The 14067-nt window shown below is 30.8% G+C and overlaps 1 protein-coding gene and 1 non-coding gene across 2 annotated transcripts; one reads left to right on the forward strand and one right to left on the reverse strand.

Annotated features, from left to right (window-relative positions):
* Window positions 1-3117: 3117 nt before the first annotated feature.
* On the reverse strand, window positions 3118-4017 carry LOC118038176 (uncharacterized). Its single transcript, XR_012169365.1, has 2 exons — window positions 3631-4017; window positions 3118-3438 (listed from the first exon to the last, which is right to left on the reverse strand). It is a non-coding gene; the product is annotated as an uncharacterized protein (transcript).
* Window positions 4018-9871: 5854 nt separating this feature from the next.
* Window positions 9872-10944, forward strand: LOC118038169 (uncharacterized). Its single transcript, XM_035044483.2, has 2 exons — window positions 9872-10235; window positions 10436-10944. Exons 1-2 carry the CDS (start codon window positions 9977-9979, stop codon window positions 10747-10749), a joined length of 573 nt encoding a protein of 190 aa, XP_034900374.1. The 5' UTR covers window positions 9872-9976; the 3' UTR covers window positions 10750-10944.
* The last annotated feature ends 3123 nt before the right edge of the window (window positions 10945-14067 follow it).

A 14067-nucleotide genomic window follows, 5' to 3' on the forward strand; every position in this document is an offset into this window, starting at 1 on the left:
TTCAATTATTGATTTTGTAGCCAAGTTGTATCATGTTAACCGAGTTATGACTCTTTCAAGTTTAGCCAGTTCAATATAAAAAATAGCTCAAAATAAAATCTTTAGCCAACTAAAGTTTATTATTTTTGTTTAAAATTATATTGTTTTTTTTTTTAATATTGATTTTGTAGCCGAGTTCTATCATGTCAATCGAGTTATGACTCCTTCAAGTTTAGCTAGTTCAATATAAAAAATAGCTCAAAATAAAATCTTGTTTAATGCCTCGTTTGTTTCCATAGAAAGTGGTTTCCTGAAAATCATTTTCCAGATTTTTTTATATTTATTTGTCATTAGAAAAGTTAATTAACATAAAACACTTTCTAGTCAAAGAAAAATTTGACTTGCTTTCTAGAAAAACATTTTCCTTTTATTTTGGGCAAAAAACATTTTCCAGAAGTTGTGAAAAAATTAAAAATATCATGTTATTTGCTGATTATATCAAATTTGATCTTCAAACTTTTGATTATTATATATTTTATTTTGAATTTTTTTCTTCAATTTCATCCCTTAGAATTTGATTTAATTTGATTTTTATATCAGTTTTAATCTTCATTTTTATAATTTTTATTTGTTTTTCTCTTATCATTTTTTAATTAAAAATTTTTATCTATCAGATTTGGTCCTCATTCTTTTTAATGTTATTTATTTTATTTGAAATAATTTATGAAATTGTAATTTTTTTTTAATTTCATTATTTTTCAACTTTTTTATCTATTAGATTTGATTTCCATTATTTTGATTGTTATTTTTTTTATTTGAGATAATTTATGAAATTAGATTTTTTTTTTCAATTTCATTCTCATTTAACTTTTTAATTTGTAAAATTTGTTCTTTATTATTGTAATAAACTTGAAAAAAAATAAAACATTAATAAGTTATTTTCTATCTCATTTTTCATAACATAACCAAATATTAGAAAGTATTTTCTAATTTATTTTTCATAACACTATCAAACCTTGAAAAATAGTTTACTTTTTAGGAATTTATTTTATAAAAAAAACAATTTTTCAAAATAAAATTATTTTCAAGTAAATAAACAGAATCTAAGTTAAGTATAGAGCCACAAGTTCATTTTTTGGTCCAAACCGGGGTTTAAAAACCATTGAAAAAAAAACATTTAACTAAATAAATAGGAGATTTTTTAAGACAATTTCAAAAAACCTTGGCGCAAAAAAACGTCATTTTCATCCCTGAGACAGTATCAATTCAGCATACAAGTAGCTTGAAAAAAAATCACGAACACAGCGAAGTTAGGAGCTCAGTTCACCTGCAAAACCAGAGTGCTACTGGAATTGATGGTGATAGCCATTTAAATCTGTATCAATCATGTAGGGACAAGAGCTTCACTGCATATCCTCCATTGCCCACAGTCACATTGCCAGCTTTGAAGAGAAATTAACAAAATGGAAAAAGATAAGAAGAAGAAGAAGAAAGGCTAAAACCTGCTCAGTGAAACTCACCTGCCCCACATTGAAGATATCAACAAAGAAGCCGAGATATCAAGATCTGGAAGAACATATAGGACAGGTCTGAAATGCTACCCAATAGACAAAACCATCTGTGTTCATCAATGCCGTGATGTCCATTTATGTTTACGTGTCTTCATGGATGGAACAAATAAGAAGTGGCTGCCAAGGAAAACTTGTTCGGTGAGGCTTTTCAATGGATTCCCAGCATATATATATATATATATATATATATATATATATATATATATATATATATATATATATATATATATTATAAATTAATATGGATGTTCGAGCTAACTTACGTGTACCTCAACTAATCACACGAACTTGCTCTAAAAATACTCAAACCTAACTAGGAATTGTAAAGATAAAATTAACAAAAAAAAAAAAAACCACCCAACCCAACTTTATGCCTAACTCGGGTTTAAAATCAAATCGTGAAGAGTTTTCTTGATGTGATCTAGTTGACTTAACTAATCCAAAAAATACCCATGTGACTGATTAAAAAAAAAAAAATAAAATTGAGAAAAGAATAATGAAATTGACAGAAAACATTTCTCAACCTAAATCATTGCCTAACTCATATTTAAAATTAAAACACATAAAATTGTTTTAATGTTATATAATTGATTTAGTATGTCCAAAAACAACTCCAAAGCTTATCAAAGAAGGTTTGATAATGAAATTGAGAAGAAAATGATGCATGGGGATTGAAAATAAAAGGGAGGGGCTGAATTGAAAAAAAAATATATATATATATATATATATATATATATATATATGTTAAGTTTTCCAATGTTTTTGTTTTTTAATTAGAGCAATTCCATTTACCGGCTCTAAAAAATTGAAATGGCTTTGTTGTTCATGTGCAAAAGCTGGACTCGAAGTTGAAATCTATTTCGGCTACTATATCGAAATGGATAGATGAAATTGACATACAGAAGTTTGAAAAGATTATTTAAGACATGATATTGAAGTTATGTTTTCCACCGCATATTTTTTTTTATTAATAAACTATAAATTTGAAGTTTTTTTTATGTGGTATCTAACGGATGACAAATAACCACTTAATTAAAATTAGAGATTTTTAATTCTGAAGTTGATGAATACCGATTTAATTTGTTGTGAATGAGTGATTATTTTTTATACTTGATAGATAATAAATAAGATATAAATATTATCAAAACTTATTCGAAACTTAATTAAAATATATATTTATATCATATAAATATACTTGTGGAATATCTATATTTTTAATATAAATATATATATTTTAATATTGATATAAAACACACACATAAATAATATTTATCATTTTATTATTTAAAAAGTGGATACCCATTTGACATCCAAAACTATGAGATAATATATCTAAGTTTTTTATTTGTATAATAATAAATAGAATATGAATATCAAAAAATTCAACTCCTACCCGAGAATACTCATTATCATTTCTAATTAAAATACCTATTAATACCATTTTGTGTGTTTTCTTACATCTCTCAGTTTTAAGTGGGGGTCTAGCTTAATCAAGAGGATTAATAGCATCGAATTGCATTAAAGAATCCATTTTTTCCATTGAAGAGAAGAGGGAAAACACACAAGAGAAGAAAATTGTGTTCTTGTTTCTTTCTTAATTAGGTGGCTAAAACAAACAAAAATTCAAGACAGGTATCGTTTCTCAAGAGATGGCCTGTGGCAGTCAAAGTCAGCAACTACACAGCATTTTCGAAGCCTTCAAATCGAGTCAGCTGATCTGGGAAGAAGGTTCCAATTCCGTGACCATCTTCACCTCTGTTTTGAAGAGAACAATAAACAGCGAGTCGATAGAGAAGTACATGAACCCACCTGGTGAGTGAGTCACAAAAGACCCAAAACTCTTCCCCGCAACACAGTGCCAGGCCACCCCATATACCGAGTCAAACTCCTGTCAAATTAACCCATCTCAGTTCTTGAGACTCAAAACACATTCGCTAAACAGCTATCAGTACTTGTTAGCGATTAGCAATTGATAATCTAATTAATCACTAATTAATCTTCTGATGCTGTAAGAGTATCAAAGAGCTACTGAACTAAACATAAATACGTGTTATTAGGAGATGGAGAGGATGAGATAGACCTTCTTGAGGGCTCGAGCAAGGAGGGTAGGATTGGGGCGGTGTTTGGGAGCTGATGATATTGATGGGTCGTCGAGAAACGATCTTGCATAGCGAAGGGCACGTTCTTGCATGTCGACTGGCATGTCGGAAGATCTTAGCCTTACATTTAAGCTTAATGCAATGGCAGCTAGCTTCATGACTTCCTCTGTCGGAGACCTATCTTGGGTCATTATTAATGTCGCTTCTTCTTGTCTGCTTTGAGCAGTGAAAAAATGTTGTTTCAAGACAGCAGCTCCCTCCTCTTTCTGTCTTTGGGATTTAATGATATCCATGAATCATAAACAAAGAGAATATATGTGAAGACAAAGACTGGAGCTCTGCAGAGAGAATAAGCTGTGCTAGCTTGCTTGCAGTGCTGGTGTTTTAAAGTTTTTTTTTTTTCTTTAAAAATATATTAAAATAATATTTTTTATTTTGAAAATTTTATTTTTGATATTATAATTTAAAATAAGAAAATTAAAATTTAATAAAAAGTCAGATCCAGACATATCTTGATTGATTGTGTATGTCATGAGCAGAGTTTAGTTAAGCATTGGCCAATAGTAGGTGTACAAGTGTTGAAGTTTAGGTAAGTTAGAGTTGTGTGATTGGACAGTTCTTTCATGTGAGTCACAGGCGCGTGGTTGTAGTCAAGGTCACTGTACTAGTCAGGGAATGCATGCCGACACGGGGAAAGCATGGAAAGGGTACGGTGAAAGGTTTGAAGTTCTTTGTTGACCACCGTTGAACAAAATCAATCATATTAATCACGAATCTTTCTATGCTGATATTTATTTGAAATAATGAAATTATTTATTTTTTGTTTGGTGGTATCATAAAAAATAAATTGAATAATATATTTTAGTATTTGATTATATCATGAAAAATAAATGATGTTATCTAATTTATAATTTTATCAATTTTAGCTCTTATTCTTTTAATTATTATTTATTTTTCTCTAAATGATTTTTGAAGTTTAATTTATTTTTTCAATTTCATCCATAAGTATTTTATTTTATTTTATTTTTATATTTTATTTTCTATTCTTCTTTTTTATATCTCTCTTTTTTTTGTTTTATATAATTTTTTGTAATTATTATGTTTTCAATTTTATCCTTTATTATTTTATTGCATTTGTTTTTTAATCCAATTTTGATCCTCGTTTTTCTAATTGCTATTTTCTTACCCTTTTTCTTTATTTATATTTTTCTTTATTTATTTTATCCATCAAACATTTTATTTGATTTTGTTTTTTTATCTGATTGTTGTCCTCATTCTTTCAATTATGTTTTTTATCCTTTTTATTTTTTTTTCAATTTAACTCCTAATTATTTTATTTCATTTTATTTTTATACCATATTGTTTGAGTTTTAAGCTATTTTACAGTTATAAATTTTACTTTGTTATTTTTTCATAATTGTCTTTCTATGAGGTAATCCCTGTCTCATGACTCGAGCCCGATTAAGTTTGGCCTTTTTTAGGGGTTGTTTATTAAAAATATATTTTTTAAAAAAATTATTATTTGACATTTAGTTATTAGATCCTTGACTTTATTTTTTGTTCCACTTTCTTTTGTTGAATTATGTCAACCTCAACCTCAATCCTTTATCTTTGTTTTCTCGCTTTGATATGATATTTTGTTATTTTCTCAATTGTTTTTTTTGTCTCTTGTCACAAGGTAATTTTTCGCTCCGCAAATAAACTCATGCAGCAGCCTAGTGCCTCACTAGACTTGGCCCTCCCTTTCCAATCTCACTCGTGTTTGCCTAATAACTAAGTGTTTCCCTCACCCGAAAGGTTTCCCCACTTTTCCAAGTTAAATGACAAGCGAAATACACAAGTAGATTGCACGCTACAAAGCAAAGCACACCAAGAATACAAGAAGAACTCTCAATCTTTATTTATCTCGTCAACAAAGTATTACACAATGAGTATGTGTGCTATGCACAGAAATCGCATGCTACACAGCCAAGCTTACACACGTTATTTCCTACCTACAAACAAGAGCTGCAACAACTATTTATAGCAAAATATGTGAGTTGCAAGGCACACCCATGATCCCTATTTTTCAGGACATAGTGAGGCACTTTCTCCTTCATAATCTTAGTGGCCTATTTTCCAGCAAGTAGTGGACAGTTACTGCCCATGATCCCATGATCTAGTAGCTTGTAGAGCAATCCTCTGATCAACCCCCATGAAAACCTCATGATCTAGGAAGTCCATAACTCCCACTAGCCCAAGTTTTGCATGCCCACCTGGCAGCCCCAACTACTAGTTCTTACTACGTCAACTATTAAGTCACTCATATGCCTTGGACAATCCTTCATTCAAGTTTCAGATCGTGCCAAGTCGAACCCTATTTTTCAATTTCATCATTCTATTTTACATTTTTCAACATTTTCGTTTCAAAAATTTCTTTCATTTTCTATTTCCTATCGTGTTTATAGTTTTTGGACATTGTTTCATTATTTATCATTCATCAATTTTGCAAAATTAAAGTATAATTGTTGTAAAAATAACCATTAAAAAAAATGAGAACTAAAGTTTACATTCCAAAAAATGAAAAGTCTCCTTCGAAATTTTAATAGATCACGTCGAGCTGGAAAATTGATGAATGATAAATAAATATGTTGCTAGGTACCTCACACCATTGAGCTAGAAAGTAGATGCATAGATGAAAATCTTTTTTTGAATATTTTTTTTGTATTGGAAGTATTAATATTTTGTTATTATACCACTTATATGTTAAGGAATTTTAAATGTTTAAATTATTCTTTTACCGGGTATGTAATTAAGGACAACCTCCTTACTTTAGCTAGTAGTATAGTTTTGTTGAATGTACATTTGAATATGTTTATGTCCTAAGAAATTAATGCTTATTGTGAATTAATTAGTTTTAAATTTTGTATATGAAATCATATAATGCTAACTCTAAAAAAAAAAAGGACATGGAAATTAATGTTTTAATAGAGTTGTAAAGTTTATGATGTTGGAATCAACTTATGGTTATTGTTTACAGGTTTTGATTTTTTAGTAGATAACTTGGTATTAAAAATATAAAGGAGACTGCTAAAATTTTTAGAAAACATTTACTCAGAGAGAACAATCACTCTTTTAAATAACTATATTGCTAGGTCTTGACAGTAAAGAGAGAAAGTCTTGGTTGAACCATTTCTAGCCATGAAAACTGGTGGTTTGGTGTCAATGGGTTCTGTCTAATGAGAAATATTTATACAATGTGTTTTTTTTTTTTCCCTTAAACTTGTTTGAAATTGTAGATTTGAACACTTTTTTTTATATTTCGAATTGATTGTGGGTTTTAAAGCTAATTTATGGGTTGTTTAAATATATGGATATGTTTTAGAAAGTGTTTAAAGTATTATTTTGTGAGTTTTTTTCGGTTAAAACATGGTTGAAAATGAGCTTCTCTAGGTCTGATACAAACCAGCCCTATTTCCACAATCGGAGGTTGCTAGAATCTGGACAATGCAGGCAACATGTCGCTTGATATTTTCTTTCAAAGCATTAAGGGACGGACCTATCATCCACCACAGAAGAAAATTAAAAAAAAAATAAAGCCCAAACCCTTGGACCATTATCTGAAGGCCTAGGAATTTTAGGCCCTTTTAGCCTAAGAAATTGAGCTTTTTTTATTTTTTGTTTTTTTATCCATTACAATTGTATTTTTTTTCTTGGTTTTTTTTCAATTTTATTATTCAATATTTGGTTGATTATTAATTGAGCAATGTAAATTTTTTTTACTTGATTTTTTTTTTCCAATCACTTTGATATTTTGTTGGTTATTGATTTTATAGCTGTTTATTTTATATAAAAAACATTATTGAACTTGATTGAATCTATAACTCGATTTATAACTTTGATTGATTAAGTTTGACTAGGTAGGGATTAGACTTGATAATTTTTGTTGTTTCATGAATTAATTCCCAAGTTAAATTTTTTGAATTTCATTTATAATTTTTTATTTTTAAAATACATGAGTGTGGATAAAATAACTAGTTAAAAAACAATTAAAAGGGCTCAGTCTTTTCCTGTAGTTTGTGAGGAGAATCATTATGGATTCAAGCAGTGTAATGATTATTTTGCCTTCATTGCTAACAATTGCCTTGACATTACATTGAGGGTAAAATCATCTTTTTAAAGAGATTCAAATGTTATTTGTGGATTGATCAGGAACAATTTTATCATTCAAATTTAAAAATGCATAATTAAAATACTTTCTTGCCTTTGAAATTTGAAAAAAAAAAAGGTTTTTCGTTAAAGGTTTTTTTTATTTTTTGTATAATAAAATAACATTTATACCCTTGGTTGCTCAGAAAAATGACCTTGCAGAGAGGCTTTTATTTGTCTTTTTTTTTTTGTATAATAAAATTACATAGTTAATCTTTCTCTTTTCAGATTTAAAGAACAACTTCGGAGAGCATTTTTATCTTTATGCCATGGTTGTTTTTGTAATAATGGTATGCCCTTGGGTATTTTTTTGTAATTTATCTTATTAAAATATTAATAAATTAGTAAATATATTGACGCGTGCCACATAAGCATTTGAGTCCTCCGCGCTATTCTGGAGGCGCATGAGGACAATTATAATGGTAAAAAAAAACTGATTATCATCTCATCTGATACATAATAATGTGACGTAGTTGTTGGGGTGGCATGTTTGCCAAGGCGGGCAGTGGTTTTGTTATGATGAGTTTTTTTTTTTTCCTCTTGCCCTTCATTTCTCTCCTATGAGCCTTTGTATTCATGACAGGCCTTTAAAAAATTAGTTTTTCCCTTGATTTTGTATTTTTTTGGGTTTGTTCTTACTTTTTAAAATTTTTTTCTTGCTTTGATTTTAGTGCTTCTTGAACTTTATTTTTTTCAATTTCATCCCTCTCCACATTTGATTTAATTTATTTTTTGTATCCAATCTGGTCTCCATTCTTTTTATTGCTATTTTTTTATCCTTTGTATTTATTTTTTTTATTTTTTCCTTTAGAATTTTAATTCATTTTTTTTTTCAAATTTTGGTCCTCATTTTTGTCATTACTCTTTTTCTATACTTTTGTTCATTTATTTTGTTTTTAATTTAATTCCTGATTGGTTTCTTTCAATTATTTTTGGTGCAAGATTTAGTCCTTGTTGTTTATTTTTGTTATTTTGTTATTTTTTATAATTGAAAATTTTGCTTTGTAATTATTTTTGTTTTTTATAGAGTTGTTCTGTTCTCATGACCTGATCCATCACCTTCAATAATACACTTGGTTTGAGTTCGGTATTTGTTTTTAAATCCTTTTTCTTATTATTATTTTTTTCATTTCACATTGATTTAGACTATGAGCTTTGTGATTTGTTTAACTTTTTTTTTTTTTGAGGTTATCCCATCTCATATCTTGGGTTACGAGTTAGTTAAGTCAACATGGATTTACACAATTTGTTTTAATTGATTTTATTTTATTTTATTTTTTATTATTAAATTACTGACCTTTGATCAGTGTTGATTTTTTTTTTTTTAAATAAAGTTATCCTGATATGGGATGGTCAAACATCTCAGAAGATTTCTTTACGAATTAATAATGCGTCTAGCTTGATGATGAACAAAATGGAGCATGTAAAATTTTTTCCCTCTCTCCTACTTGTGGCCACAGTCCAAAAGAATCTTATGGAGATAGTGAATATATTTGACCCCAAAAAAAGAAAAGGACTCCAGAAAGAAATGGAAGGAAACAAATGGGATGCAATGAATGGTTTTTGGCACCATCTTTGCTAAAAACAATATATGGTGCAGCAAATAAAATTAATTTTGAAGTGTTTAAAAAATATAATAATTATTATTTTTTTAAAGTTTTTTTATTTAAAAATATATTAAAATACTATTTTTTTTATTTTTAAAAAATTATTTTTGATATCAACGAATTAAAACAATTTGAAAAAAAATTAATTTAAAAAAAACCTAATTTTTTTTTAAAGCTTCCTATTGAGCATAAAATGAACCTCAAATTCATTTGTAAATTTGGATTTTGTTTTTAAAAAGAAGGATTTTAACAGTTGAAATGAATTAAAATGGTATGTACGCAGTGAACTTTCCTGTAGCACATGTGCTTATCAAGATAAGTGAGCTGGTAGTGAGCCCACTCGTTAATTCCCAAATCTAGTTACGGAAATGAACAGTCCTTCCTTCATTCCTGACATGTCCTGTCCTGGTTAAAAACAAATATTAAAGAAAAGCGTAATTTCCACTTCTCAGGTAAACTCCAAATATCATCAATTCCCCATCTCTCTCTGTCTCCGCAAACCCAATCCAAAGCCAATAATCCGATTCTCCTCATGGCTGCTCTTCTCGAATCCCTCACCGTTCCTCCTCTCACCTTCCCTAAACCTAAACCTACTACTACTACACCTCTCTCCGCTTTTGCTTCACCTATTCACCGGAGATCCCTTCGTTTACCACACGTCAAAGGCCTCAAGCTCTCCTTTAATTCGTCGACTATAAACCGCTCTCCTGGATCGTTCGTGACTCTCACCAGTTCCAGACTCTCTCGTGGTGGAAGGATTGTTTGTGAGGCGCAGGAGACTGCTGTCGAAGGTCATCTGGATCGTAGATTTTTTTTTTTCCGACTATGTTTTGGGCTTATTTTGTTAAAACCTAAGCTGGGAAAAGAAAAGGAATTGTAATTTTAAAAAAATGTTTTCTTTTGGATAAATAAAATTGTAGATATAGAAATTGAAAAAGTCATAATTCAAGGGTTTCTTACTGAAATAATTGAATTGAAAATGGAACTGCAGTGGCTTCTGTAACGGATGCAACATGGAAGTCAGTGGTGCTCGAATCGGAATCCCCTGTGCTGGTTGAATTCTGGGCCCCATGGTGTGGTCCGTGCCGGATGATTCACCCTATAATCGATGAACTGGCCAGGCAATATACTGGTAAGCTCAAATGTTACAAAGTTAACACTGATGATTGCCCTTCCATTGCAACGCAATATGGGATTCGAAGCATCCCCACTGTTATCATCTTTAAAAATGGTGAGAAGAAAGAGGCGATTATCGGTGCTGTTCCCAAAACTACCTTAACCACCGCGATTGAGAAATTCTTGTAAGTGAAACAAGCACTTGCTGCCAATAAACTATTTAGCTGCCACTGCTCCATCTCCAGATGCTGCTGTATTTTTATGTTACCTACAGAAAATATTAGTAACTATATGTGTCTTCTCTTACGTAGCTGAATGCATGTTTGGTAGCTTGTTCTTGCTCAGTGTAGATTAATATGAGAAGTATTGGCTTATCCCTCTTTACATCCCTCCTGAAGTTTGGTTGTTGTGTGCGAAATGCACTGGGAACTGAAAACTGACGATGCATTTGGGTTCATGTGGTTCGATTACTTGACCACTTCAGTTAATTTTAAAAATTTTAAAATTTCAGTTTTGATTTGGTTTGTTTTTCTTAAGCTAAGGAAATCAAGATGACCAAATTGATTTTTTTTTTTTTTTTAATTATTTCACATGATCCACGTACAGAAAAATATATGGTATGAGATTTGTGAGTCCTTGTGCCTTCTACTGTCAAGGAAACTGAAAATTTCAAAGCTAACCTATGATACTATATACTGAACATAAAAATGAAATGCTTGCTGAAAGATCTTGGTGAGCTGGTGGTGGTGTGGCCAATCGGTCTATAGTTTTATATAATGCTAATATTGATTGGTGGGAATATTTGGTCTTGGATGCGTCGAAGAAAATATATGAGAAATTAAGCAGAGTTTCTCAGTTGGCCTTGTGATATGGAACATCAATTATCTCATCCTATTCCCTAGGTCTCTGCTTGTCGGCTTAAGTTGATCTGTGGGTGCATCAAGTTTAGAACATGTGTGTTTCAATTTAACACACTGTTCATGAAATATCAGATGCGTCCAATTGTTTGTATTAAAAAGCATGTGTTAATGATACACTAGGCAACTGGTAATCCATGATGAGGATCATAAAGCAGGTGTGATTACCTGTAAATTACATGCTCGTGTCATATGATAAGCCATTGATATCTCTGTTCTTTAATTTATTAGAAGGGGTGACTGCTTGTCAGTCTAATGTTCTGTGTTTTGGTAATAAAGAGGGGGGTGGGGCTTAGATCTTAGTTTGGAATGTGTCCTAGTAGCTGCACTCTTACCTAGTTGCTCCCACTTGTTGGCTTTGTTTGGAGGCTTTAGTTCTGTATCTTTCTCAAAGGTGGATAATGTGCATACTGGGAGTGGCTTTTTTTAGTATAACCACGCCAAAACTTCAAGTTTTAGTATCTGAAATTGATGCTGGTCTGTGAATTATCAATTGTGTCATTATAATTTGTTTAACTCATAGCTTAGACTCGGAAGGCTTTCATTAGCTTTTGGATTAAGACCTTGTTCCTTTTATACAATTCCTGGATGGTGAGTGCTGAAGTGTTGGTTCATTTAGAAGCCATTTTTTTTTTCCCCATTTGTTGTCCATCTGGAATGAAATGAATTAAACTTTTGAGGAATTCTGGTTACTGCACGCACAAATGGCTTATAGCAGAATCATGTCTCCAAGGTGCTCTATCTTCAGATTACCTTGGGCCTTTCTTTACGACCACCATGTGAAATTGTTTTAAGCTGTGCTGTAGTGAGGTGAAATGAGAATGGATGGACAATTTGTTTTTCACATGATTTGGATTGTGTATCACTGTAGCTACTCTTTTGGAAGTGCTGTCATACTCTCTTGGGCCTGAAAATGTAGCCACATGACATTTTCTAACATGGGTTCATGCATAAACTCTACCAGGACAATACTAGACCTTTTTTCTCCCTTGTCTAGAAATTTGGTCATTTAAATGAGGGTCTGATAGGATTAAGAGTACACATTTAAGAAGGTTATAGTTTCTGCTTTTCTATGTTCTGGGTGGATAGTTTTTTGGGTCTCCCACCTGGGATAGGACCTTTATTTTCTGGACAGAAGCTCTTAGTAGAGACAACAACGTATGGGTGTCCAATAGCCTCTTGCTGGATTGTCAGAAGTGTTCATGCTCAAGATTATATTCGAATTCAGGAATATAGAGGTCATTTTAGTGGAGGCGGTGGAGGGGTTAAATCATGAGGAAAGCATCACTGGGAATTTCTGAAGCATATCCAATCCCAGAGAAGACAAACGTTTTTCAGGTTGTGGTTGGAGAGAACGAAGGATTGGAAGTGCTTGTTGGTGGTTACCTGAAGCATGGATGTTGGCCTCGAACTTCAGAATTATCTTTTTTCTTGAGGCCACACTTTGAATTTGGTGTTTTTCTTGGCGCATTTGTTGGTTTCCTGTGAGACCTAAGGGCCACACGTTAGAATCTGATATTTTTTTAGTCCTAGAGCATTTGTTGGTTTCCTGTGAGACCATGCCAGGAGCTTATTTATTGGTTTCATGCAAGACCGTGGCATGGGCAAATCTTTTTCATCTTGAAGTCTTGTTCATCAAGAATCAGGTAGAAGCTAATGGCTGTTCAAGAACAAGAGCGTTTTCTTTTCTACCAAATATATTTCTATTTCTATTTTGTGACACCAACCTAACCAAACACGATTATGTTGCAAAGAAACCGTTTGGGATTTAGTTTTTGTTTTTTGTTTTTTTATCTAAATAGAGAAAAAATTGTTTGATTAGACAAATAATTTTTATTGGGCTCTGTAAATCTTGATTTTGAAGAACTGCTTGTTATTTATAAAAATTTATTTTTTATTTATTTTACATATAAAAATTCATCACATAAAAGTTTGTTTCAGTCAAACGTAGCAAATTGTATAGGAACAGTTTTAAGAATGTTTAGGAACGTGATGCAAATTTTATTTTTAAAAATATTTAATTTTTTTAATTTTTTTTATATATTTTAAATTATTTTGATGTGTTGATTTTAAAAATAACTTTTTAAAAATAAAAAAAATATATTATTTTAATATATTTCAGCACAAAAAATATTTTAAAAAATAACCAGATAACTCTACAAACAGGCTTTAAGGACAATATGGGAAACATACCATATTGAAATAAATTTTGGTTCCATGAATGATTTCTGTAAAAAACGTTACAGCTCGTTCATGATTTGGGCCATCGTTGGATTAATAATAATAATAAATCGATCTATAATTACCCAAAGACATGTCGGCAGTTTGAGGATAAGATTTTCTCTCTTCTTGATGGCAATACATTACGTAATTTATCAATGTCGTGCATCTGACCTTACAGGGCACCAAAGATAATTTACCTTGTTATTATTTTTTTATGAAAGGGTCATACATGTAGACATGCATGTGAGGAGGTTTTTTTTTATAATAATAATAACAATAAACCTTTCTACTGTTTAAAATAAAAAATAAAATGTTATTATTTTTTGCTCTTTCCCTCGCCTGCTTTCTGGTGCCTGCAGGTAGGTGG

The sequence above is a fragment of the Populus alba genome, chromosome 1, assembly GCF_005239225.2.
Source record: "Populus alba chromosome 1, ASM523922v2, whole genome shotgun sequence".
Taxonomy (NCBI): Eukaryota; Viridiplantae; Streptophyta; class Magnoliopsida; order Malpighiales; family Salicaceae; genus Populus; species Populus alba.

Coding starts and splice junctions, on each gene's coding strand:
- LOC118038169 (XM_035044483.2), top strand. CDS start 9,977: ATGGCTGCTCTTCTCGAATCCCTCACCGTTCCTCCTCTCACCTTCCCT. Junction 10,236..10,435: donor GCAGGAGACTGCTGTCGAAG/GTCATCTGGATC, acceptor ATGGAACTGCAG/TGGCTTCTGTAACGGATGCA.